This window comes from Rhinolophus hipposideros (genome assembly GCF_964194185.1).
Source record: "Rhinolophus hipposideros genome assembly, chromosome: 1".
Lineage (NCBI taxonomy): Eukaryota > Metazoa > Chordata > Mammalia > Chiroptera > Rhinolophidae > Rhinolophus > Rhinolophus hipposideros.
This window is the reverse complement of record NC_138047.1, coordinates 107082788-107106951: the sequence shown is the minus strand read 5'-3', so window position 1 is coordinate 107106951 and position 24164 is coordinate 107082788. Positions and strand designations below refer to the sequence as shown.

At 50.3% G+C, this 24164-nt stretch overlaps 1 protein-coding gene across 6 annotated transcripts in view; it reads left to right on the top strand.

The window, feature by feature from the left end:
* The window catches only part of JAKMIP1 (janus kinase and microtubule interacting protein 1), a 105086-nt gene that overhangs the window by 29124 nt on the left and 51798 nt on the right, over window positions 1-24164 (top strand). For 5 of the 6 annotated variants that reach the window (XM_081037642.1, XM_081037638.1, XM_081037641.1 and 2 more), the window contains exons 2-3: window positions 17916-18179; window positions 19926-20420. In XM_081037642.1, coding sequence (XP_080893768.1) covers window positions 18051-18179; window positions 19926-20420 — 624 coding nt within the window. In that variant the 5' untranslated portion in view covers window positions 17916-18050. Of the gene's footprint in view, window positions 1-11128; window positions 12180-17915; window positions 18180-19925; window positions 20421-24164 lie in introns of all 6 variants that reach the window. The other variant, XM_081037640.1, reaches the window with a different exon arrangement.

The following is a 24164-nucleotide window of genomic DNA, read 5'->3' as shown; positions in this document are numbered from 1 at the left end:
GCTATTTCCAAATAGGGTCACATGCAGAGTTTCAGGCCCACGTGCATTTTTGAAGGACGCTGTTCAAGCCTCTACGGTGTCCTTCAAATGTCTAAATTTTGCTCAATTTGTCGATTTTTCTTTTGTCATTTGTGCTTTTGGTGTCTTATTTGAGAAAGCCTTGCCTAATCCGAGGTCACAAAGATTTATTCCTATGTGTTTTTCTAAGAGTCTTAGAGTTTTAGCTATTGTATTTAGGTTTGAGTTCATTTTTGTATGTGGTGTGCATTGAAAGGTGAACTTCAGTGTGAATTTTAGGATCAGCTTCTTAATTTCCGCAAAGAAGGTGGCGGGGATTTTGATGGGAATTGTGGTGAAGTCTGTCGGTCAGTTTGATTGAAACCACATTAAGCCTTCTGCCCCGTGAACGTAGGTGGGATGCCTTTCCACTTTTCAGGTCGTCTATAATTTCGTTCAATAGTGTTTATAGTTTTCAGTCTTCTACTTCATTTGCTTAGTATTTGTTTGCTTATTCTTTAGTATTTTATTCTTTTATATCTTGTATATGTTATTTTTAAAAGTTGTCCTAAAAGCAGAATTCCCCATTGGAAAAGATCCCCCCAATTGAGAAATGGTTCTGTCTCCCTTCTTTGAGTGGTGGGTTTTTTCCCCCCGAGACTTTTCCTTCTAAGCCCAGGCTGAGAATTGAGGTGCAGCCCCAGGCAGCAGGGGGCTGCTCCATGAAGTCCTAGAAGCTCAGGTTAGAAGGCATCTCAGGGACCTCTCAGAACAAACCCTGCTTGGGGTAGGTCCTAAGTTGAACTAAGTAGCTCTCCCTTATCCCTCTGTCGTCTGTCCATCCATCCATCCACCCCTCTCTCCCAACCCCAAACCAGGTCCCCCACATGGCAACCTGTGAGAGAGATTGGGACACTGAGATGGCTTAGCCCAGTTCCTGTCCTCAAGGAGCTCAGCTCAGTCTGATGTGAAAGAGTTAGGGTTTGCCAAGACCACAAGTGCTAGGATGGAAGGAAAACTTGGGGGTTGTGGGACCCCCGAGGGGGACCCTGACCCAGCCTGGAAGTTGGGGCAGTCACCCATATGAGGTTTTATTGCATTCTTTTTTATTATTGTTAGTTTCAGGTGCACAAAACAATGTAATAGACATTTATCACTTATATCCCTCACACAGTGATAACCCCGTCCCCCATCCACTATCCCTCTGACATCGCACCGAGCCATTACATTTCCACTGCCTCTATTCCTAATGCTGTACTCTGCTTCTTGTAAATATATCTCTATCTCTATCTCTGTCTCTGTCTCTGTCTCTGTCTCTATCTCTATCTCTATCTATCTATCTATCTATCTATCTATCTATCTATCTATCTATCTATCTATCTATATAAACTTGTAGTTGACATTCATTATTGTTCAGCTTCAGGTGTACAGAGCAGTGATCAGGCATCTACATCATCCCTGAGGTGGTCTCCCTAACGAGACAAGTGTCCATCGCATACCCTACAAACTTATTGCATTCTTGAATGACAAGTGTTGGCAGAACAAGTTGAGTGGAGCATTCCAGGCTTGAAGAGCTTGGACAAGGGGCATAGCAGGCCTGGGAGAGAGGAGAGCCTCACCTGTTCCACAGATGGCGAGACATTTGCTGTGGGTGAGGCAATGATGGGGACCGACAGGTAGCTGGGAACTCCCTCCCCCAGGCCACACACCCTCAGGACCTAGGTCAGGCTGGCTCAGGAAGTCTGCTGTGGCCTAGGGTAGGAAAGCATGACAGATGGCAGGGGCAGGCCCAAGTGTCCTTCCAGTTCCTTCCTTGTCAGCCTTTCTGTGCCCAGCTGAGCTCCTTGGGCTGGCAGGGTGTCACGGAGGACCTCACCACTGTTTGACGGGAACAATGCCGGCTCATGAGCCCATGCCATCTGTTTCCTAGGACCAAGCGCCGTCAGCTGGTCTGGGGCTATGTCCTCTCACCTGGATGGCACAACAGCCTCCACCGGCCTCCCTGCTTCCACCCTGAAATCCAGTCTACCTGGTAGCCAAAGGGAGCTTTTTGAGGGGAAATAGACCTTGCTTGTGCATTCAACAGTAATCGAGCTGTGCGCAGTCTCAGTAGAGGGCACACAGCACCCCCAGACGACTCCCAACCTTGGGGAGGCTGAGGCCCCCTCTTGTGGGGATTTCGCTCGTCTGTGATGACTTCTGTTTCCTTAGGGTCCTCCCACCCCCACACAGTGGCTTCACATTGTGGGAAGAGCATGGGCTGGGGTCAGACAAGCCCGGATAATTTATGTTCCTTGACTTCTTAGTGCCGTGGCCTCCCTGTTTGGGAAGTGAGGATGGTGTCAACGTCCCCGTAGGGGGTAGATTGAACAAGACCATGGGATGTAATGCTCTAACGTGGTGCCTGCAGAGGTCAAGGACTCAGTGACCCTGAGCACCTAGGATTGCCATGTCATGGACTAAATATGGCAACAATCAGGGAAGAGAGTGGGCAGAAAGGCGGGTCAGTGGTGTCCAAGTCAGATGGTCACATAAATCAGATTACAAGATGCAGGCTCCATGTGGCCATGAAGAGGCCAGGGGACGTGAGTGGAGACCAGTGGAAGTCAGAAGAGGTGAGTAGAGGTGATTGGCGGCCAGTGGAGGTGAGGGGAGGGGAAGTGAGATCAGGGAAGGGGTGTGGAGATCAAGGGAGGTGTGTGGGGGCTCGTGGAGGCTTGGGAGGCACAGGGGCCAGAGCCACACTGCTGGGAAGTGAGGAGGCGGTCCAGTGGACAGGTGGAGACAGCCGAGAAGGCCTGTGGAAAAGCAGAGTGAGGCAGAGGTTGGGGGTGTTTGGGACAGAGAGACGTCTTTTTTGTTTCAGTGGAAATGACCCGAATATGAAAAGCTGGTGGTGAGGAGCCCCTGGAGGGGGGTGACACTTCAGCAGCCAGGAAAAAGGGAGCTTTGGGAAAAAGTGGGAATGAGAAGGGGTCCAGGGCCAGGGAGAAGAAGGGGGTGTTGATTTGGGGGTGCAGGCTTGAGGGGGATGCTGTCTGGTCCTCAGTTCGGTTTTCTTCTGTGTCCTTAATATCAATTTCTGCTCTCTCCTGCACAGACTGCTATTCATTCCTGGCTCCTTTTGAGGTTCTAAATGGAATCAGCTTCTAGTTTTATCCACAAATTGGTTATTGCTGGTATATAGGAAAGAAAGCGATGGGTTTGTCACTTAGCCCTATCCAGCAACTTCAGGGGACCCTAAAAACCTCATTAGTATATTTCAGACTGGATATTTTGGCTTTCACCTCAGTGCCGCTGATTTTTCCCTCTGACCCAGTTTCTTCTGCCTTTCTGTTTTCTTGGCTCAAACCTCCCCTCCCCCTTTCTTCTGTTCTTCTCTCCTTCCCCTGCCTTGATAGGAGCTGTCAACCTTCTCTTTCTAAGAATTCTCTTTGTTCACGCTGCCTCTTTCCCCTGCCCGCAAATGGAAAATAGCTTTCTTGGTTTATCCTGTTCGTTGGGGCTGTGAGGTCAGCAAGTGTCTCAATGTGGGGTCACAATATGACTAGCTTTTCACACACAGCAGGTATGAGAAATCTTCCCACAGCCTCCACGGTTGATTTAACCTCACCATTTCCATCTTTATGGGTTATCTCCTTGTCTGATTATTCCCTTAGGGTAGATTCTGGAAGTGAAGCTATTGAGCAAAAGGGATCCATATTTAAAATTTTCACAGAAATTGCCAGACGGCGCTCCAGAAAGGTTGTGCCAATTTGTACCCACCAAGAGCAAATGAGAATAGCAATTCCCCAGAGCCTGCCAACAATGAATATTGAAAAATCTTTGCCAGTGTGCTAAGTGAGAATTCTCGTTCCGGTTCTCACTCCCTTGGTTACCAGTGAGGCTGATGTTGTGTCATTTGTGTACTGCCCGTGTGCGTTTTCTTTCTTTGGGAATTGCTCCTTCATTATTTATACTAATTCGATTGGCATGTTGTTTAAAGCAGTTTTGATTTGCGATCTGCTACAAATACTTTTTCCTATATGTCGATTTGACATTTTTATCCTGATGCTTTTCCTCTACAGAGATTTACCGTGGGTGTCTTCTGTGGGTGCTTGGGCATTTTGTCTCCTTCAATACAGTGTTTCCCCGAAAATAAGACCTGGCTGGACCATCAACTCTAATGCGTCTTTTGGAGCAAAAATTAATATAAGACCCGGTCTTATAGTAAAGTAAGACCGGGTCTTATAATGTAATATGATATGATATAATATAATGCCAAGTCTTATATTAATTTTTGCTCCAAAAGACGCATTAGAGCTGATGGTCCGGCTAGGTCTTATTTTCGGGGAAACATAGAATTTGTTTTCAGGAGATGTCTTTGTTTTGGGGTTTCTTTGTTTTTATTTCAGTTTGCAATCCACCTGCAGGTTGTTTCGCTGTAAGGAACTAGGTGGGTATCCAGTTGTATTTGTTCCCAAATAGCTGGTCCTTTCACCTAGTACAGTGGGGTGGGTCAGCTGTTCCCTGTCCCCATTTATGTGTGTTAAATTCCTGTGTCCATCCTCCGATCTGTGTTTGCACTTTATCTTCCGTCAATTCGATCTGTTGAGCAGCCCATTTTTTATCCCTGAGGAGAGAGACAGAAACTTCCAGCTTGAAGTTTTCAAACCGGATTTTCTTTCCCAAACTATAAAGATGGATTTCCTATGTGGGGAGGACAGCTACTATCTGGAGGACCCAAAGACCCTGTGGGGTGATCGGCCCTCCACCCCAGCGCCTCTGCAACGTCCTCATTCCTTCTTTCTGTCTCATCATAGCCCATCTGACTTCAAACCGAAACCATTGTTTAGCCCACAGACAGTTGCTTCCACCTCCAGCCAGGCCCTGGGCCGAGGCAGCCGGAGAAACTCAGCGGGGGCTTTGGAAGCCTGGTCCCTGCTGTCTGGCTCCACCACCCTGACATCTTCACGGGCCTGTGTTCATCTGTGACATCTCTGAGATTCCTACCTGGAAGCAGGTGGGCAAACAGACAGCTCTACCCCCCTGCTGTCCCTATGCTGGAAGGTTCTTAGCCCTGTTGCTTCAGGTTTGAGGCTGTGATCACCGGTGGGAAGCGGGAACATGGCCAGGGGAAAGCTGGGATGTCTAGGGCACACACTGTGCCCTAGACATCCCTGTGAGGTGGCCCATTCTTACCATCCTCACTTTCCAGATCAGGGGATGAGACAGAGCAGAGTGACCTGGCCAGGGTCCCACCCGGCGAAGGGGCTGAGCCAGCCGGCAGCTGTCATGGACACTCCACGTGAAAGGACGAACATCAGGGGCAGTGGAGCTGGGATGTAGCCCAGGGCTGGTCCAGGACCAACCTCTAGCCCATCCTGTGGCCTCCCAGGAAGACGTTGTAGGGAAACCCTGTAGCTGATGCTGTCAGAAGCTTCCCAGGTGAAGAGAGGTGGAAGGCTGTCGTTTTCATCAGATAGTGGATTTGCATCTCAGCAGCAAAGCATTGGGTGACCAGGATTGCTAAAGGCTTGGAGCAGATGGCACTGCATTGATTTTTGCAAATCGTAAGAAAGGGAATGCACAGCAATCTGTTTGCTGTGTCGGCATCTGACTTTAACTTTTTAAATCAGAGTTACGGACTCTGTTAGTATGTTATTAAATCTGTGATGCCATCACTTGAGACATGCGTCATTATTTTTGTGCCACTAAAGAAAGGGAAAATCTAATGCTGCCTGTTCAGTGATGACAGGGTTAGGGTGTAAGACATGCTGTGATTTCAGAAATGTTACAAAGTGAAATCACGTGCTCCTTAGCATCAGTGCAGCAACACGGTAGTGTTCACTCGGCCGTGTGTTGGAGGACCACGTCCAACGGCTGCCTGTCCAAGGGCTGGGCACAGAGGGCTGAAAATATGTTCCAAGTCCCTGCTCCCCGAGAGCACACAGACAGGTCTAATGCTGAACATGCTCATGGATCATTTCATAACAGTGTGTTGATTGATGGGTCCATTCAGTCACCAAATACCTGGTGAGCACCTACTATGTGCCAGACACTATTCTAGGCCCTGGGGGCCCCACAGTGAACAAAACTACTCACAGAGCCGACTCTTTCCAAGGCTATAAGGACGTATCCCGAGCAGCGGCTCTCAAATATTGCTGGGCAGAAACATTTTCGTGCAGAAATTCCGATTGCCAGGGCCCACTTCCGGACGTTGCCTTTCATCCCGTCGAGGTGCAGGAATCTGCATTTTCAGAAGCACCCTGGGAGATCCCGGGGCAGGAGGACTTCAGGCCGAAATGTGAGACACAGCGCTTCAGTGTTCTTCCCTTTACAGTATCCCTTTGTATAAACTGTTCTTCGCAGGCCCTGTGCCTGTTGGCTAGTTAGCAGATACTTAGTGGGTTTCTTGTTTCCCCTGTTGTCAACAACACATCCATAAATGTCCCTGCAGCTGAGTCCTCCGGGGCTCCTTGGGCAGCGGCACTTGCGCTGACTTTTTAAGGGCCACCGTATCTGGCCCTGGAGCCGGACCGCCTGGTTCCTTCCCCACTTACCAGCTGGGCGCTTCTGAGCAAGTTCCTGAACCTTGCCTTAATTTTCTCATCCCTGAATCGGGCTGTAATGGTGCCTGCTGATTAGGGCGATTGTAAGGATTAACTGAAAGTGCTGAGAACAGGGCTGGTGAGTGCACGGCCAGCGCGGGCGAGGGCGCTGACACTGCATTGCCCGTGGAGGAGGGAGTGCGCCATGCAGTGCCCGGGCACAGTGGTGTCGGGACAAAGCTGGACACCGGCAGCTTTGATGCCGGAGAGTCGCCTTGGTTGTCACAGATCCGATTTCAGCCTGTCTGCCACATTGTCACCAGGCACTGGTCTGGATGTGTTTCTCTGCTCACATCTGCCTGTCGTCCCACTGCCGGAGGGTGACTTCCTTTAAACACTGCACAAGAAGGAAGGCCCTTTAGCACTTAGCTCTGGCTCCATCTAACACCCTCACTCCCACCCCATGGGCTCCGTGCTGCTATGTGGAGAGAGAGAGAGTCTCTGAGGGAGACTGGTGGGAGTTGATGATTGAACTTGGCCATCACTCCTTGTCCTTTGAGGAATGAATAGGAGATTTCCAGATGGAGACGGAAGGAAGGGCTTGTCTTGGCGGATGGACCGGCACGTACAGAGGTGTAGGAATATGTTTGGGGTGGTGTCCGTAGATCGTTTGGCTGAGTGTGGGTTGTTGGGGGAAGGTTGGATACTGAGACATTGAGCAGAAGGGGGCTGTGGGCTGGGTTGAAAATGGGCCCCGTTTGCCGGCCTGCAGAGCTGGGTGTTTGTTGCTTCATGTGGCAGAGCCAGCATTGTAGGGCTCTTGATAATCACACTGTTTCCTGTGTCTACTCTTTCTAGGCTGAAATGCACCCCCAGACACTCATTTTCTATATATTTCTTTAAGGACTGCAGACATCTGACAGATTCTTTGCCTAATTGCTAAGGGCACAGAGGTTTCCCTTCAATTATTTAGCTCGTTGTGAAACAGGGACTTGGAAGGCCCCCCGTCAGTCTTTACCATCTTTGTGGTAAATTGCTTCTGGGAATACAGACGTGCCATCTTAGAGGGCCTCTCTTGTAAAAGGTCTGATGTTAAAGTGACCGAGTTACTAAAATTCCGTTGTGGTCTGCAGTGTAGGCGGAAGCCGGAGAATTCGGAGCTCCTCTATCCTGTGCTGCCTCTGCACTTTCTCCATGTCTTCTCTTCTGTACCAGCTGGTGTTCTGCTCTGCTGTGTGCCTTCGCTCTCCCTCTGGAGTGGGGGCCTTACATGCAGTGTTTCTCAGCCCTGCAGAACATAAGCAGGCTGCCTTCCCCCAGGGTGGGTGGCGGGAGTCTGCGGTCACAGATGGAAAGATGGGCCTTGAGTCCTCACTCTGGTTCAGCTGCCAGTATTTAGTAAGCCCCTGCTGTATACAGGCACCAGCCAGACTGTCAGTAAGACGTGGAATCCAGACTTTTCGAGCTGGAAGGGGCTTCAGAGAGTGACTGTTTTGTTCAGTATTTCTCTGTGGGAATACATGGCTCGCTTGGTGTATGAGAAGACTGTAGGTGGCACGTGGACAAACATTGCATTTTAATAGTATTATTTTAGTGTGCATTAGAGAAGATACAACTAGCATGTTAAGCCTGTGATTTTTGTGGATATTATTGCTTAGAATAAGGCTAAAGTAGTATACGTTTTTAAAATGTCAGTCATTTTAAAGAAAAATATTAAATAAGTTGCAAAGGGGCGTGAGGGCATTCTTGGGGGCTCCCCAAAATCTTCTCTATCTCAATTGCCAAAACTCTTCGAGCTGTGCACTTAGTAAAGTTGACCTGAGAACGTCAGCGCATGTTGCATGTGTTTTATGCAGACATCACAGCAGCTGCTGGATGACTGAGGTTTGCAAACATTGTGCAGCCCAAATGCTCATTTTCCAAAGGAAAAATGAAGGCCCAGAGAGAAGCGAGTACTGGTCACGTTGGACAGGTGTTTGGGCCAGGTGCAGGGAAGGCTGGGTGGGGCTTGGCTTTCCGGCTTGGATCTGCCTGCTTAGTGTCTAGGAAGGTGGGCGTGGCGGATGGGCATGGATGTGGCCTGTTCCAGGACAACTGACTGTCCTCAGACAGGCAGTTAGGTGGTGTGGGTTACTTAGAATGGCTAAGGAGTGTCCCCTTCTGTGAGGGCATTCTGAAGACCTCCCACTGCAAGTGTGAAGCTTTATAGGTACCACGATCCAAGGACTCGCGTTTAAATTTAGGGCGCAGACAGTCCTGCGAGCCCTCCCAGTGTCGGTATCAGACGTTCCGTTTGCTCTTTTAGAGACAGCCTGCGTGGTGAGGGCTGACGCAGACTTCCCATACTGGTGTTACGTCATGGCACACAGAACAGCTGCCCAGTTTCCCAGCGGGTTGGGGTTGGGGTGGGGGTACTGGGAACAGGGCTACAGGCCTTAAAGCAGTTTGCTTCAAGGCTGATGGAAATAGGGAAGTGAGGACAGCTTCTCAAAGCTGCAGCGGGGTATCCGGGCCAGAATTCGAAGAACTTGAGCCTTCTTTGCTCCCATTTAGGGCACTGTCTATTCGTTAGGCTGTTTTATTCCAGGTTGATTCGTTGGCTCCTTCTGTCCCTCCCTCCTCCTCCCCCCTCTTCCTCTCCCTCTCCTTCTCCCCTCCCTCTTCTTCCCACCTCCCCCTCCTTCACCCTTCTTCCCCCTCACTGCCCCTCCCCCCCCTTTTCTGCCCTCTTTCCTTCTCCCTCCTCCTCCCTTCCCTCCCTCTCCTCCCTCCCCTCCCGACCTCCCCATCTCGCAATGGAAGACAGGGGTTCTACACCTGCAGCAGGCTGTCCTTTGGCGAGCTCAGGAAACACACCTCTGTGAAATGGGATGCTTAAATAACCATCCCTATGATGTAATACAGAATTGTACACCTGAAATCGATGTAATTTTACTAACAGTTGTCACCCCAATAAATTAAAAAGAAAATCCCTAACTCACAGAGTTGTTGTGAGAAGACAATATGAGTAAGGGCAGTTAACACAGCGCTAGGCATATGACAAGACGAGCACTAAACAGTAGCCACTGTTGTTATTATTACTTGGTGACCACTGCAGTCCTCACCCTATGGCTGATACACTGTGAAGCACTTCAGGAAGGGAAGGAGGGGGAGGGATGGGAAGGACATTTCCCAAGACTGTCTTGCTAAAATGGAGGTACTTAGGACTGGGGTGTAGATACTTCATGCCTGTCCTCTTCTTCCTGTTACGTCTAGGGTGCTGATTGTAGAGACCCGCGTTTTCAAAGGTGCTTTTTTAAGGGTCTTGCTTCCTACCAGCAGTATCAAGGCAGTTTTCTGGGGCCCAGATGGAGCCTTTCAGGTTTCAGGGAGGAAGCCAGACAGGCGCTGATGCGCGCTGTGGACTTCGCGGGCTATGTGTCAAGATCGGGAGGCCTCTGAGGGCCGGAGATGCTGCCTCGAGCACCGGCAGTGGAAGCATGTGGCTCTTCCTGGACACAGAAACCACTCAGTTCAGAAAGAGGTCTGTGGCCCTGCTGCGTCAGGCCCTGGGGACAAAGGTGGATGAGCCACAGACACTGCCCTTGAAGCTCACGGCACAATAGTAAGGTTTCAGGTAGATAGAACTGATGGGTGGGCGCCGCTTTCCAGCCCACGATCTTGGGCAGGTCACTTAATTTCTCTGGGTCACAGTTTCCCCTTCTCTAAAATGGGGGTCAGCTGGAGAGAATAATAGCACCTACTTCAGAGAATTATGGAGATCACTGAGCTAATATACCTGAAGCGCGTACGTAGCACTTGGGACTTGCTCATTACTCTCTGTCTCATTCACCTGTTATCCCCAGAGCATGTAGTGCATACTCCACAGGCTGGCATGTTTCTTGAAAGAATGACGTGACATTGACCTTGCAGGATTTGGGGTTTAGGCAAGTGGAGACTTGAGAAGAGGGGCTGTGTTTCCGGCAGGCAGGGGCAGTGGAAGGGCAGAGGTGCCATCAGGCATCGTCACTGAGGTTCTGAGACAGACTTTTGAGCCCGGAAGAAGTGTTTGGCCTGGTCTCCTCCAGCCTGGTGGCAAATGAGGTCCTGCTCTGTGCTGGTGGGGAGGTGACAAGTGCAGAGTTTACAGCCCAGGAGGGAGAAAGAGACCCTCAAGGCAGTATGAGAAGTTGATATGATTTGGACTCGGTGAGCAGACATAAATACTGACTTTTAACTTAGGTAATTTTTTTTGGGTCCTTTTTAAAATCTTTGGAAAAGAGCTGAAGGGGACATTCCTTCTACCTCAAGCACATGTGGAACAAACTGACTTAGAGTCAGACCCAGACTCAGTATTCTTACCTGGGCGGCCTTGGCCCGTATCACTTGATTTCACCGAAACTCTGTAAAGTGTGAATCTTTCTTCAAACGTAAGACTTGAGGGTCAAGTTCAGTGGTCTCCAGAGAGCTGGGATTGGACAGAGTGCCCACCCACTGCTGGTCCTTTTGCTTTGGGAAGAGGGGCTGTGTGTGGGGGTGGGAATGGAAATTAATTTTGTCGTCTTTTTTAAACCCTTCAATTATTTTTCTTTGATTATCATACTTTTACTGTTATCGTTAAGAATATGACTTACAGGGTCGGCCTGGTGGCTCAGGTGGATAGAGCTCCATGCTCCTAATTCCGAAGGCTGCCGGTTCGATTCCCACATGGACCAGTGGGCTCTCAACCACAAGACTGCCAGTTCAATCCCTCGACTCCTGCAAGGGATGGTGGGCTCCGCCCCCTGCAACTAAGATTGAACACGGCACCTTGAGCTGGGCTGCCTCCCGGATGGCTCAGTTGGTTGGAGCGTGTTCTCTCAACCACAAGGTTGCCGGTTTGACTCCCGCAAGGGATGGTGGGCTGTGCCCCCTGCAACTAGAAAACGGCAACTGGACCTGGAGCTGAGCTGCGCCCTCCACAACTAAGACTGAAAGGACAACAACTCGAAGCTGAACGGCACCCTCCACAACTAAGATTGAAAGTCAACAACTTGACTTGGGAAAAAAATCCTGGAAGTACACACTGTTCCCCAGTAAAGTCCTGTTCCCCTTCCCCAATAAAAATCTTAAAAAAAAAAAAAAGAATATGACTTATAAAGAAAGGACCTGACAAAGCAATCTGCTCAGTTGAGTCTTTGCTCTGCAGACTGGCCCTGTGCCCACCGGCGGCAAGTGTGGCACTCGTGAGCCCCGTGCTGCTCCAAAGCCTGGAAACTTCCCAGGAAGGGAGGCTCTTGGACCCTGTTACCTTGCAAGGCCTTTTGCTCACATGTTCACTTGCATTTCCTGGAGTCCAGAGACGGAAGCTTGAAATGCCCATTTGTTTAGGAAGAAACAAATGCAAAATGGCACCATGCTTCTGTGCTAGGAAAACCTGCTGGGTGTGAGCCAGCACTCGGGGCTGTAAGTAAATCAGCCACATGGATCATCTCACCAGGAAATGCAACCGCTCTGCTCCGGGTCTGAAATAGCTGCACCATAGCCATCAAATCTTGCATTCTAGCTGGCATTCAACTCGGCATATGTTACACTTATTAGTACTGAACGTGTGACCCAGCCCACAGCAGTTCCAGAAAGCTTTCATTCCATCTCTCACTCTTCTCTGAGCACCGGCTCAGCACCAGACATGTGGTAGGTCCAGAAGCAGTCCTTGCCCTTACGGATAGAATGTTCAGAGAATGGAGGCTCTGGGTGGGAGGAGATCTCTGGTTTGTGTTCACAGTGCCGAGAACAGCGTCCAGCAGAGTAGAGGCTCGGTAAGTATTTGTCGAGTGAATGAATGATTGGGCAGAACAAGTCAGTGGGCGATGCCAGCCCAGTATGGCCAGGGCAGCCATGTCAGAGGGAAGCACAAGAGCTGTGGGTTGTCTGAGTAGATTGTGGAAGTTTCTGAGGGAGGAGACTTGTGAGCCGAGAAGGGAGCCCAGCCCTCCCAGCAGAGGGAGGCCCAGAGGCAGAGCCCACCCACGTGGGAGTGGGTGGGGGCCAAGTGGAGGGGAGAGAGTGTTCAAAGAGCTGACTCTGGGTTTCAGAGGAAGGGAAGCAGATGGTCAGGTTGCAGGTGGCAGGAGTGAGGGGACTGGGAAGGACTCCAGAGGGAATTTGGCCAGTGGCACTGCCTGTGGGGGATGAACTGCAAAGTGAATGGCGGGGGCAGAGGCACGTGGCCTGTGTGCTCCCCCGAGCTGGGGTTTTGTCCAGTGGACAGTGCATCCATTCTCCTTTCTCTCTATGTGAAGAAGCACATTCGCCACCAGCTGGGACTCCCTTTGTGGGGACAAATTCCCAGGCCATGGATTCGATCTATTTGAATTTCGATATTTAAACCTAAGGCATGCCCTTACTCTGACAAATCTATGGAAGGGCCAATTAAATAGCTGTTAATAAAATGGGGTGGGGCTAGATTTTTTAGGATAAACTTTTGTGCTCACAGAAAGGATTTGACCCTACAAATTTACCTCCATATCTCTGGTAAGGGGCCTTTTGGGGTTTCCACATAATTTTTGGTGAAATGAGCAGGGAGTGCTGCAAAGATGGCCCTTTGGCCATGGCCTGGAATTTCTGCTCGTCAGATGGTATTTAGACTTTACTGTCTTGGGGCTGATTTTACTTCTATACCAGTGTTTTGTGAATTCCGTTATAAAAATACCAGGCCATGTGGGGGTGGAGGCAGGGAGCCGAGTTGGGAATCCTACCATCCAATAACCAAACAATTTCTGGGAACGCACGTCAGTTTTCTGAGCCTCAACATTTTTCATCTGTAGATTGGAGGCGAAGGTCCCCTTCTGTATCGCCTCCTAAGTTACAGAAGTGCAGATGTAAGAGGAGGGTAAGCTGCTGTGCTCAGAGGGGGATGTCACTACTTTCTGCTGATACTAAATGCAGGATGGAAGGAAGCAGGGCTCCGTGCACACCTGGGTGCTGATAAGCTGATTTGTCATTAAACAGAGCAGAGTGTGTCCCGTGAGTATTTTCCCTGCATGCCCAGTGCATTCGTTTCCCGTGGTTGTGGTAAAGAGTTCCCACAAACGGGGGGCTAAAACCAACAGAAATTGAGTCTTTCACGGTTCTGGTTCGGGAGGCCAGAGGTCCCAAATCAAGGCGTGGGCAGGCATGGGCTCCCTCTGAGGCTCCAGGGGCCTCTTTCCTGCCCCTTCCAGCTCTTCGGCCTTCAGCTTCTTCCACTGTGGCTGCATCAGCCCAGGCTCTTCTCTCTTCACACAGCCTTCCCTCCTGTGTGTCTCTCCTGTGTGTCTTTTGTAAGGACACTGGTCATTGGATTTAGGACCCACCCTAATCCAGGATCATCTAAGCTTGAGGAGGTCTTTAACTTAATTACACCTGCAAAGACCCTTTCTCCAGGTGCGGGCACATTGATAGGTCCCGAGGAATACAGTGTGAACCTGTCCTTTTGGGGAACACCGTTCAGCCAAACGCCGACCTGTGCCACTTGGGACCTGCTGCCCACCCACAGCTCCGGCCCTCGTCTCCCTCAGCCTCGTTCCAGTGTCCTAACCCTTCTGCTCGCTTCTACAACCTTGGCACTGAGAAGCTTTGCTTTAGTGAGGGCAGGGAGTTTTGTGGGGGCCAGACCAGGCCCTGGTGCCCAGTGCGTTGGCTGATATTGTCAGGTGGAGGGTAAACCAGGCTCAAGTCGAGTCTGGCATATAGTTCAAGTTCAGCAGATGCCCTGTTGGGCAAGTTCTGTTGGCTCAACCGCCCACACCTCTGTCAATCCCACCATCTCCCAGCCACACCTTGTCCCAGCTTCCATGTCCCATTTGTCTTTCTGCTCCAGCAGCCCAGATGCTCTGTAAACGACATGATGACCTCAGCAAGGCCTGTGCAGCCCATTTCGTCCTTGCCTCCGTCTAAAGGGTAGGGCTGTGAGCGTCCATATTTCAGAGGTGCAGAAGCCCAAGTCAGAAGCCACCTCCAGCCTCCCAGCACCCCCGGCGTCACACTTGAACTCCCCAGGGCCAGCTTCGTTGTTTCCTGTAAAGCAGTAATAGAAACAGGAAATTAGATTTGTCTGGAAGAGTATAAAAAAGAAAAGAAATATCTTCTGTAGTCACACCACTCGGGAGTCACTGCTCGCGTCTGGAGGTGCGGCTATCTGGTCCTCACCACTGGGCCCAGGGTGCAGGGCCCGGCGCCTGGCGGGTGCTTAGAAAATAGCAGTGACCAAGCAAACAGAATGAACAAATATATATATTTTAGAAACTTGAGATCACAGATTAATTTGTTCTTTGACTGCCTTCTCCCTCTCCTGACATTCGTCTTTCTCCGTGTGGAGTTGCCTGTCGTGACTTTGATGTCATTTACTTAAGTGTCCCCATGGCTGAGCATTGTGTTGCTGGAAGGGACACCCACGTGTTGTACAGAGACCGTCGCTCTGGTTAGGTCCATAAGGTACATTCCTAGAAGTGGGCCGACCGTCAGGCCACAGGATGGGGTAAGGGCAAGGACACTGCCGCTTCCGGGGGCTGAGTCTGAAGCTGGCTTCCTGCCCACGCTGGTGTGGGGAGATGCGCAGAGAAGGCCAGCTGGTTGCTGAGAACTGCTGCGGTTGTAGCGCAGGGAGGTCAGAGCAGCGCGGAATGAATTATGGATTAGGCTCTAATAAGTCCAGTCAGAGCAAATGGAGCTCCTGCTGCTCTGAAGACAGATGTACCTTTCTGGAATCCATCAGTGGGTGTGGATCACCCCTGAAAACTCTGTCAGGGTGCGTTGAGAAGTACTGCCCTCTCCTGTTCAAGACAGGCATTCCCGGCCTCCAAAGTTGCCTTCCAGAATTTCCATTTGAGAGGAACATCCCCCGTGGCCCCAGGAAGGCAGGTTATAATCGACTTCAGTGCAGAGCTGTTGAGTGTCTCTAGTTTGTGGGACATGCTGGCACTGATGAGACCCCAACCCCAGACTCCTTCCCCAACCGCCCCTCCTGGCGCCCACCCCACAAAGCAGTTCCTGCTGAGGCCACTGGCCCCACGTTCCTGAATCCAATGGCTAATTTCCTATCGTTATCTTGAACTCTTAGAAGCTGCCCCTGTTGACGCCTTCCTTCTAGGAGCACTTTCCTCTCTTAGCTTCCCTGGTTTTCCTCTTTCTCCTTCTCTCTACAGACTTCTTGTTTATAGCCTTCCTTGATGATTTTGTCCCTTCTCCCTGACCTCCAAAGGTTGGCATTCCTCTATTCTGGAATGTTCTCGTCTCGCTATGCATTCTCTTCCAAGGTGATCTAATCCCAGTATCTCCACTTACTAGCTGTGTGGCCTTAGGTAGCCTACTTAACCTCTCTGTGCCTCAGTTTTCTCATCTCTAAGATGAGCGTAATAACTATACCTACCTCTCCTGGTGCTGCAAGGATTATACGCTCCCCAGTTCCCATCACAGGACTCAGCACATAAATAGGTGCTTCATAACTTTTTTATCGTCACTCACTGGTTCAGCGAATGTTTCTGGAGAGTCTCCTGCATGCTGAGCTCTGTTCCAGGCACAGGGGACGCAGCAGGAAACAAAGAAGAAGACAGAACGAGGTCCCTCTTGCTTGGAACTCCCATCCTAGGATAGGGGAAACAGACAAGAAATGATAATTGTATGGTTTGTCACCTGGAAGACAATGCTAAGGCAGAGAGATAGGGGGAGGGGCCAGAAGCAGAGCAGTGTGGGGTTCTGTCCCTGCAGTGCTCAGAGCTAGGAGTCTGGGTTTGGTCCAGCTCAGTACTTGACCGGGTTAACTCTTATTTCCTCATTTTGGCTGTGTGACCATCATCAGCACTCAGCCTCTGTGTACCTCAGTTTGCCCGTCTGTGACATCAGGCACTGTAGGACGGCTGTGCTGATTAACGAGAGGGGACATAGGTGTGGTCCCCAGTATGTGTGGGTACTAGCTGTCATTCCAGGCCTGACTGTAGGGTTTTGGCGTTGCCACCCTGGGGCTCTGAGGGCAGCCTAACCAAACTGCAGGTCTGGGGGTCCCTCAGGGGAATATGATTGGAGGGGCCGTTAGCCTATCAGGGGCACCCCCACTGATAGGTGACCAGCTCGGCCCTGGCCAGGCAGGGACAGAAACCTGCAGGGACCACAGGTGCTGTGCTTAGCTGTCACCTCCTCCGGGGGCCTTCACTGTTCTCCTGGGCTGGCTGAGGCACCTCCGCTGGGCCCAGAGACCGTGGGACGGGGCTGGGAACCACTAACTTTATGAAGCCTAAAGGTTCCATTTTCTGAGTGTGGTCCTCAGACCTGGCTCCAGAATCACCTGGTGGGGCAGATGGAACACACAGGTTCTCTGGCACTCCACATCCTCAAGCTTAGAGCGCTGCACCTCCTCCCCCCTCCCCCCATCAGCCAGGGACCTGCCTTTTGACAGAAGCACCCCGGGTGACTGAGGCTCACTGACCTTTGCAGACTGCGGTCCCCAGGGTGCTTAGCTGGTGTAGTCTTGTGATGGAACAGAAAGAGCTCGTCCACGTGGCACCAGCAGAGCCAAACACTAAACACCGAGAGTTGCAGTGGAGAAATATTGGCTGTTTTTACTGATGAGTGGCACCTGGTGAACGGAACTAATGCTCAGAAGCCCGAACTCCCTGATACCATGTTGGTTACAGATTCTATGGGGCAAAGTCACAGGACCCCGTGACTTAGGGGTTCAGAGCTGTGCTGGGAGTCGATTGGTCAGAGGTGAGGTAAGATAATAAATCATTTCCTCAAGTCTTGAGGACAGTTTTGAGGTCTTTTCCGGTATCCCTCTGTCTGGTCTCATGGGAAAGTAGCCCAGGCCTCATTCCCCCGTAGGGCTCGGGAGCTGAAACATAACTTAGGTCAAGACGTTACATTTATCCCGCCAGAGGTCCGGACCCTCTGGCCATTAGTCAGGTGTGGGCTACTGTCTTCTGCTGTCTGGGGGAGGGGGACTGCTGATTGTTGGGGAAAAGGCTGGGTCTCGGGTATAGAGAGAGGGATATAATTTTTCGGGCTAGGATTTAAAGCTCAATTCAATCAAAGGCATAAGGACCCTCGGTTTCAGTCTCATGTTGATGAGCGCAGGACTGGGCCAGATGGAGCTACTCCAGGTGTGGTCCCCTGGGAGCAGCACCTGGGAGCTTGTGAGAAACGCACATCAGATCCCCTGGGGGTGGGCCCAGGACTCTGTGCCTTAACAAGCTTCCAGGTGGTTCTGAGGCAGCCCCACTTTGAGAAACACTTGGTCAGTGAATGGTGGGGCAGCCTCACGGTAAGCCTCACCCTGGCCCAGCTGGGGAGGCCTGAGCGAACGCTGCCGCTGCATTTGTGTGCTCCAGGCAAAGGACGACCAGCCCCATTCTCGGTTTCTCTGTCTCTGCTAACCTGGCTTTCCTCCTCCCCCAGGTTCCCAAGTGATGGTGGTTTACGTGGAGGAAGAGCTGAGTCCTGTGCCACTGCTTAGCACGGTGGAGCTGGTTGCGGCGCCTGCTGGCTGGTGGGCGTGAACGTGGATTCTGAGCATCTCTGTTGAGAAGAAGCATGTCCAAGAAAGGCCGGAGCAAGGGCGAGAAGCCCGAGATGGAGACGGACGCGGTGCAGATGGCCAACGAGGAGCTGCGGGCCAAGCTGACCAACATTCAGATCGAGTTCCAGCAGGAAAAGAGCAAGGTGGGAAGGACGGGCCTCTGGCTCGACAGAGGGGTGGGCACTCCTGGGGTATGTATGGAGGGCATGTTCTTAGGGTGCGGTGGACACCCCACCTCTCTGAACCTCAGCCTGCCCCTTGTTAAAGTATGTCTAAATCAGTGGTGCTTATATACACACCACCTGGTGTGAATCCTGCTCCCACCACATCTTACAGTGACCTTGGGCCAGCCACGTAACTCTCCCTGCATAATTAGCCTCACCTGCAAGATGGGGTCGTGACACTACCACCTGACGGTCTTGTGATAGGAATTAGGAGGTGAACGTCCATGAAGAGCTTGGAAGGGAGCGTGGCTCTGTGATGGGGCTGTTTTGCTCGTGTGTCTGGGGGGGACCCCCAGCCTGTGCTGCCTCCCTGCCTCCCCGCGGGTCGCCCTGGCTGCGGATTCGGGGTCTGACCTGATGCGCCCTTCTGACTGCAGACCACCGGCAGCACCAACTGGAAAGTCAGGACAGTGTTGCCTCCTAGAAAGGAGAACGCCAGAAGCATTTAGTCCCTCACTGAACGATCACGGTCAATATTTACATTCTGGCTTCTTGGAACTCAGTCCGTTGGGAAAGGACTCTGATTGCAGCCTTTGGGTGAGGCGGGCCCGACACTGGCCGGTCACTGGTGTTATTGGTGTGATTGTGACCGTTTCACGTGAAGGGATGTTGGCTTGTCTTTGCCTGGTTTGATTTGCTTCTTCCCTGCTGTTTGTTATAAGGCAGGGTTCCGCGACACCCAGCTGACACTGTGGAACCCCTGGCCTGCAATGAATTTCAACATGTTGATATGCTACAAAAAGTGGGGTCTGGGGGCAGTGCTGCCGTTTTCCACGGAACCAGCTGGCCCGTGAGAGGCCACGTGTTTCAGTTCTTAGGAGACTGGCATTATTTAGAAAACAAATGGCTTGTAAAGGGTTCTTGGGGAACGTGTATATTGTGTGATGTTTGAAATGGAAAGGTCAAATAAAGCATTTGGGAGTATATTAAGAAAACACTCCCTTGGCACATTTTACAAATAAGGTTTTCAGTTGTTTGCTGATTGCACGAATACACTCAGGTGGGGTTGGCAGCCTGGCAGCTGCAGAACACCAGCTCTGGGGCCAGGTGCCTGGGGTGAAGGCTGGCTCTGCCCTTGGCGGCTCCCCACCCAAGCAGGTCACTGAAGCCTCTGCGAGCCTCTGCTGCCTTGCAGCAGATCGGAGTTCCCTCCCTCCTGGGGCCGTGAGAGCTCGGGGTGCGGGAGACGCTGCAGCCCCCAGCCCAGGCGGGTAGCAGCTCAACAGTGACAGCTCCCGCCCGCCCCTCTCTGCCTCCACCTGCCAGTCTCCTCTAGCTGCAGAGTCCAGTACATGGGCACTGCAAATGTATTTCTGGTTTAAAATTTGTTCAGCGTTTAGTGAGAGCGATGATTTCTGCTGGGCGTGTTTTGTGACTGATAAATTGCCCTTCCTTGTAAATCTGCATTGGAAGGGAAGTCAAAGTCTTGACTTTCCTCTCCAACATCTTCAGATGTTTTTCCACCTCTAGGGACAATCTCAAGAACATAGTAGGAAAGATTCTGGGTGAGGTTGATGAGGGCCAGGACTATGGGGGTGGCAGGAAGGGGAACTAGAGTGTGGGGACCCGGGGGGGGGGGGGGGGGGGGGCTCAGGGGCCGGCAGGCACGCAGGTACTCGGGGAGATGACCCCAGCCCTGACCCTGCCGGGCTCTCTCGGCTGCAGGTGGGCAAACTGCGCGAGCGGCTGCAGGAGGCCAAGCTGGAGCGCGAGCAGGAGCAGCGGCGGCACACGGCCTACATCTCCTCGCTCAGGGCCAAGCTGCACGAGGAGAAGACCAAGGAGCTGCAGGCGCTGCGCGAAATGCTCATCCGGCAGCACGAGCAGGAGGCGGCGCGCACGGCCAAGATCAAGGAGGGCGAGCTGCAGCGGCTGCAGGCCACGCTGAACGTGCTGCGGGACGGCGCCGCGGACAAGGTGAAGACGGCGCTGCTGGCCGAGGCGCGCGAGGAGGCGCGCAAGACCTTCGACGGCGAGCGCCTGCGGCTGCAGCAGGAGATCCTGGAACTGAAGGCGGCGCGCAGGCAGGCGGAGGAGGCCCTCAGCAACTGCATGCAGGCCGACAAGACCAAGGCGGCCGACCTGCGCGCGGCCTACCAGGAGCACCAGGACCAGGTGCACCGCATCAAGCGCGAGTGCGAGCGCGACATCCGCAGGCTGGTGCGTACCGTGCTGCTGCGTCCCGCGCGCGCCCGTCCTTCTCCGCTGGCGCGCGTGCTCCCCTTCCCGGCCTGTGCAGCCTGCCCTTCTGCACGCGTGCGGCAGCCTCGGGCTGTGAGAACCCACTGCCCTCCAGGCGTCCTTCTGGGCCCAGGGCTTCCAGCCAGGTCCCTGCTACCTTAGGTGTGGTTAGGAGGCTCGGGGTGGCCGGCCTCTTCTCCCTAGGAGTGTAATCCTTCGTCCATCACCCGACTACTCAGGAGCACGAGTTTCTCGCTTGGAAAATGAGGTTAGTAGGTAATGAGCAGGGTGGTTATAAGAAAGGACTGTCATAGAATATCAAAGTACTAGGCACTTACTTATTCATTGAATGCATAAACCTGGAGCAGACTTACACTTCCAGGGAAGATGTGGTAGGTTGGGACAGGCCAGCCATCTTATTACAACAACTAGAGAAAGAATACAGTGCAAGCAATCCTGTTTTTAAAGATTGGAGAGTTGTGGAAGCTGTGAGGTCCAGATGAACACAAATTTCAAAGGGAAGGAGAAAGAGCTCTTTCCAGGTGGGCTGAGGACTGCCAGCCAGTCTCCTCCTGGGGCATTTGCTGATCCTGGATGGGGGCTGGGGTGGGCTACCCTAAGAGAGTCCACTGGGCGTTAGGGAGGTGAGTAGGACTTTTTGGCATCTCTCAGGGTTGGCATGAAAGACAGGTAACTAGTGGTGCCCCCAACACTAGACCAGTTTGCACCATAGACTGTTTATTGAGTTCTGGGGTGATGGCGGAGGCAGTGAGCCAGGATGGAAAGGCAGCGTGAAATCTCCTGTACTCAGGAGATAACATTCGCCAGAGGGAGGGGACCTGCAACAAACACACCCCTATCTGCCCCTCGAAACATTTGTCAGACTTTGAACCTGTATAGTGCAGGAAGCTAAAAACCCAAGTAGCTTAAGATTCTCCGACTAGGTTCAACAATCACCACACCAGTGACATTGACAGGAGACACATCTTAATTATGAGGACACAGTTAGATTGAACTTAAAGGGGAGGAAAAAGATGTATCACACGAGCACCAACCAAAGAAAGCTGGTCTGGTGGCATTAATGTTTAGGTTTAAGGCAAATAGTAACACTAAAGACAAGTAGGGACAATTCTTAATAATGTATAAAAGCAAAACATTATCAAAGCTAAAAGGAGAAATAGACAAATCCAGAATTGTAGTTGGAGAATAGCACACCTATCTCAGCAAGTGACATCGTATAGAGAATACATGAACAAAGATATACAACATTTAAACGACACAATCAACCAACTTAAACTAAGCTGGCAGAATACAATATTCCAGGAGCTGCAGAATACTGTTCTTTTCAAGGGGACATGACACTTAATAAAAAATGAGCACATTTCAAAATGTGTGGGTTGTAGTTAAATCAGTCCTTAGAGCAGAACATATTTTAGACTATAAGAAGAAATGCTGAAAATAAAATATCTAAGCTTCCATCTCAAGAAGAAAAAGAAAGCAAATTAAACTCTAAGAAAGCAGAATGAAGGAAATGATACAGAGCAGGGATCATTGCAGTAAATCAATAAAGAAAACTAACACATTCAGAAGTAATGAAAGTTGATAAATTGATAAACCCCTACCAATATTGATGAAGAGGAACAGACGCTATAAATCCCCAATATAAAGAATGTAAAAGGGGCACTATCACAGCTCCTGTAGACATTAAAAAGCTAATAACAGTACCTTATGAACAGCATATGCCAATAAACTTGAAACTCGGATGAAATGGGTATGTTCCTTGAACAAGTACAACTTACCCAAACTGACACTGTGAGAAATAGAAAATCAGAGTAGTCCTATAGCTATTAAAGAAAGTAAGTCTGTAAGTAATAATTTTCCCACAAAGAAAAGCCTAGAACCAGATAGCTTCACAGATAAATTCTTCCAAGTATTTAAGGAAGAAATTCTAAATTCTACACAAACTTTTCCAGAAAACAGAGAAATAGGGAATGTATTCTAACTCATTTTATGAAGCCAGTGTAATTCTGATACCCCAAACCAATGAATGATATTATAAGAAAAGAAAATCTTTAGATGATATCTTATGAACACAGACATAAGAGGTGTTAACAATAAGGAATTAACAAATCAAATCCAGCAACATGTAGAAAGGCTAATAAGTCATAACCACGTAGGGTTTATCCTAGGAATACAAAGATTGGTTTAATATTCTGAAATCAGTGAATATAATTCAACTAGTAATTGAATAAAGAAGGAGAGCCTGTATGATCATCTAACTAGATGCAGAAAAAGCATTTTAATAAAATTCAATGTCATGATACAAACTCTCAGCAAATTAGGAATAGAGTGGAATTTCCCTTATCTGAAAAGGGTTCTATCAAAAATCTATTAACAACCTACCTAATGATGGAATATTAAACATTTCCCACTGAATTTAAGGACAAAACAAACTGTCCACGGTCACCACTTATATTCAGTATTATACTGTCTAGGACCTCTAACACACAAGACAATAAAATGAAATAAAAGCTTAGAAGATTTGGACAAAAAGGAAGGAAAACTTCATTTGCAGATGCTGTGGAAAATCCAAGAAACTCTACACACTATTAGAATTAGTGACTTTAACAAGGGCTCTAGATAGAAAGTAAATACACAAAAATTAATTGTTTCTGTGTCATAGCAGTGAACAATTGGAAAATGAAAGTTTAAAAAATACCATTTGCAATAGAGCACCAAGACCTTTAAATACGTAGGACTTCAAAAAGCAGAGTACCTGTGACCAGGTGGTCACTCATGGACAGTACCGAGCTCCTCTGGGTGCCAGGTGCTAGGCTGGCCAAGGTCCCACCACACCTGGAACGTGCTCTTCAGGTGAGGGTGGCTAGGTAGGGAAGGAGCAGGATGTGAGGGTGACAGGCATGGAGAATGTTTCCTGGGCGCAGGGCTCTCTTTTCTTTGTTGGAGGACATGTTCACTCATTTCCCGCCCTCAGTATCTGAGATTCCAAAGGCTTCAGAGGGTAGAGCTATGAGCTTCCTGGGGAGGTAGTGAGTGCCCCGGCAGGGGGAGTGTGTAAGTAGAGGCTGGCAGCCCTCTGTGGGAGACGTCGTAGTAAGAGATTTACGGACTGGAGGCAGAGTGACTTTTCGAAGTCTCCATCCAGCTGTCCAGATCTACACTGGTTACCCAGTGAGTGGCCGAGCGTCAGTTCACGTTAACAGTCTAGTGCTGGGAATGGCAGGAGAGACGTGCTGATTTAAGTTTTTAATTTATAGGCAATCTGAGCATATACCAGCCCTGAGTTTTCAGAATATTCTTCAGTCCCTTTTTTCTCTGTGTGTGTGTGTGTGTGTGTGTGTGTGTGTGTGTGTGTGAGTGTGTGTTTAGGGGAGGCGTTATCATACGATGGGAAGAGAAGCGTTTGGAGACAGTCTGCTCTGGGTGAATCCACCTTCCCCCACCTTGCCCCGCTGGGTGACCCTAATCAAGTTGCTTACTGTCTCTGAACCTTTGGTGCTTCATCTACAAAATGGGGCTAATCGCATATCTGCCCCAGGGTTATGAGAATGAAGTGAACTAAAGCATCTAACAGCAGTTTGTAGTTTCTGGAATACGAGACCTGTAAAATATGCTCCTCTCTTACAGGAAACATTTAAGGTAAGTAAAATGGGAAAAATCTAGTATTTGCATAAGAGACTGAGCTTGATTTAAAATGTACCA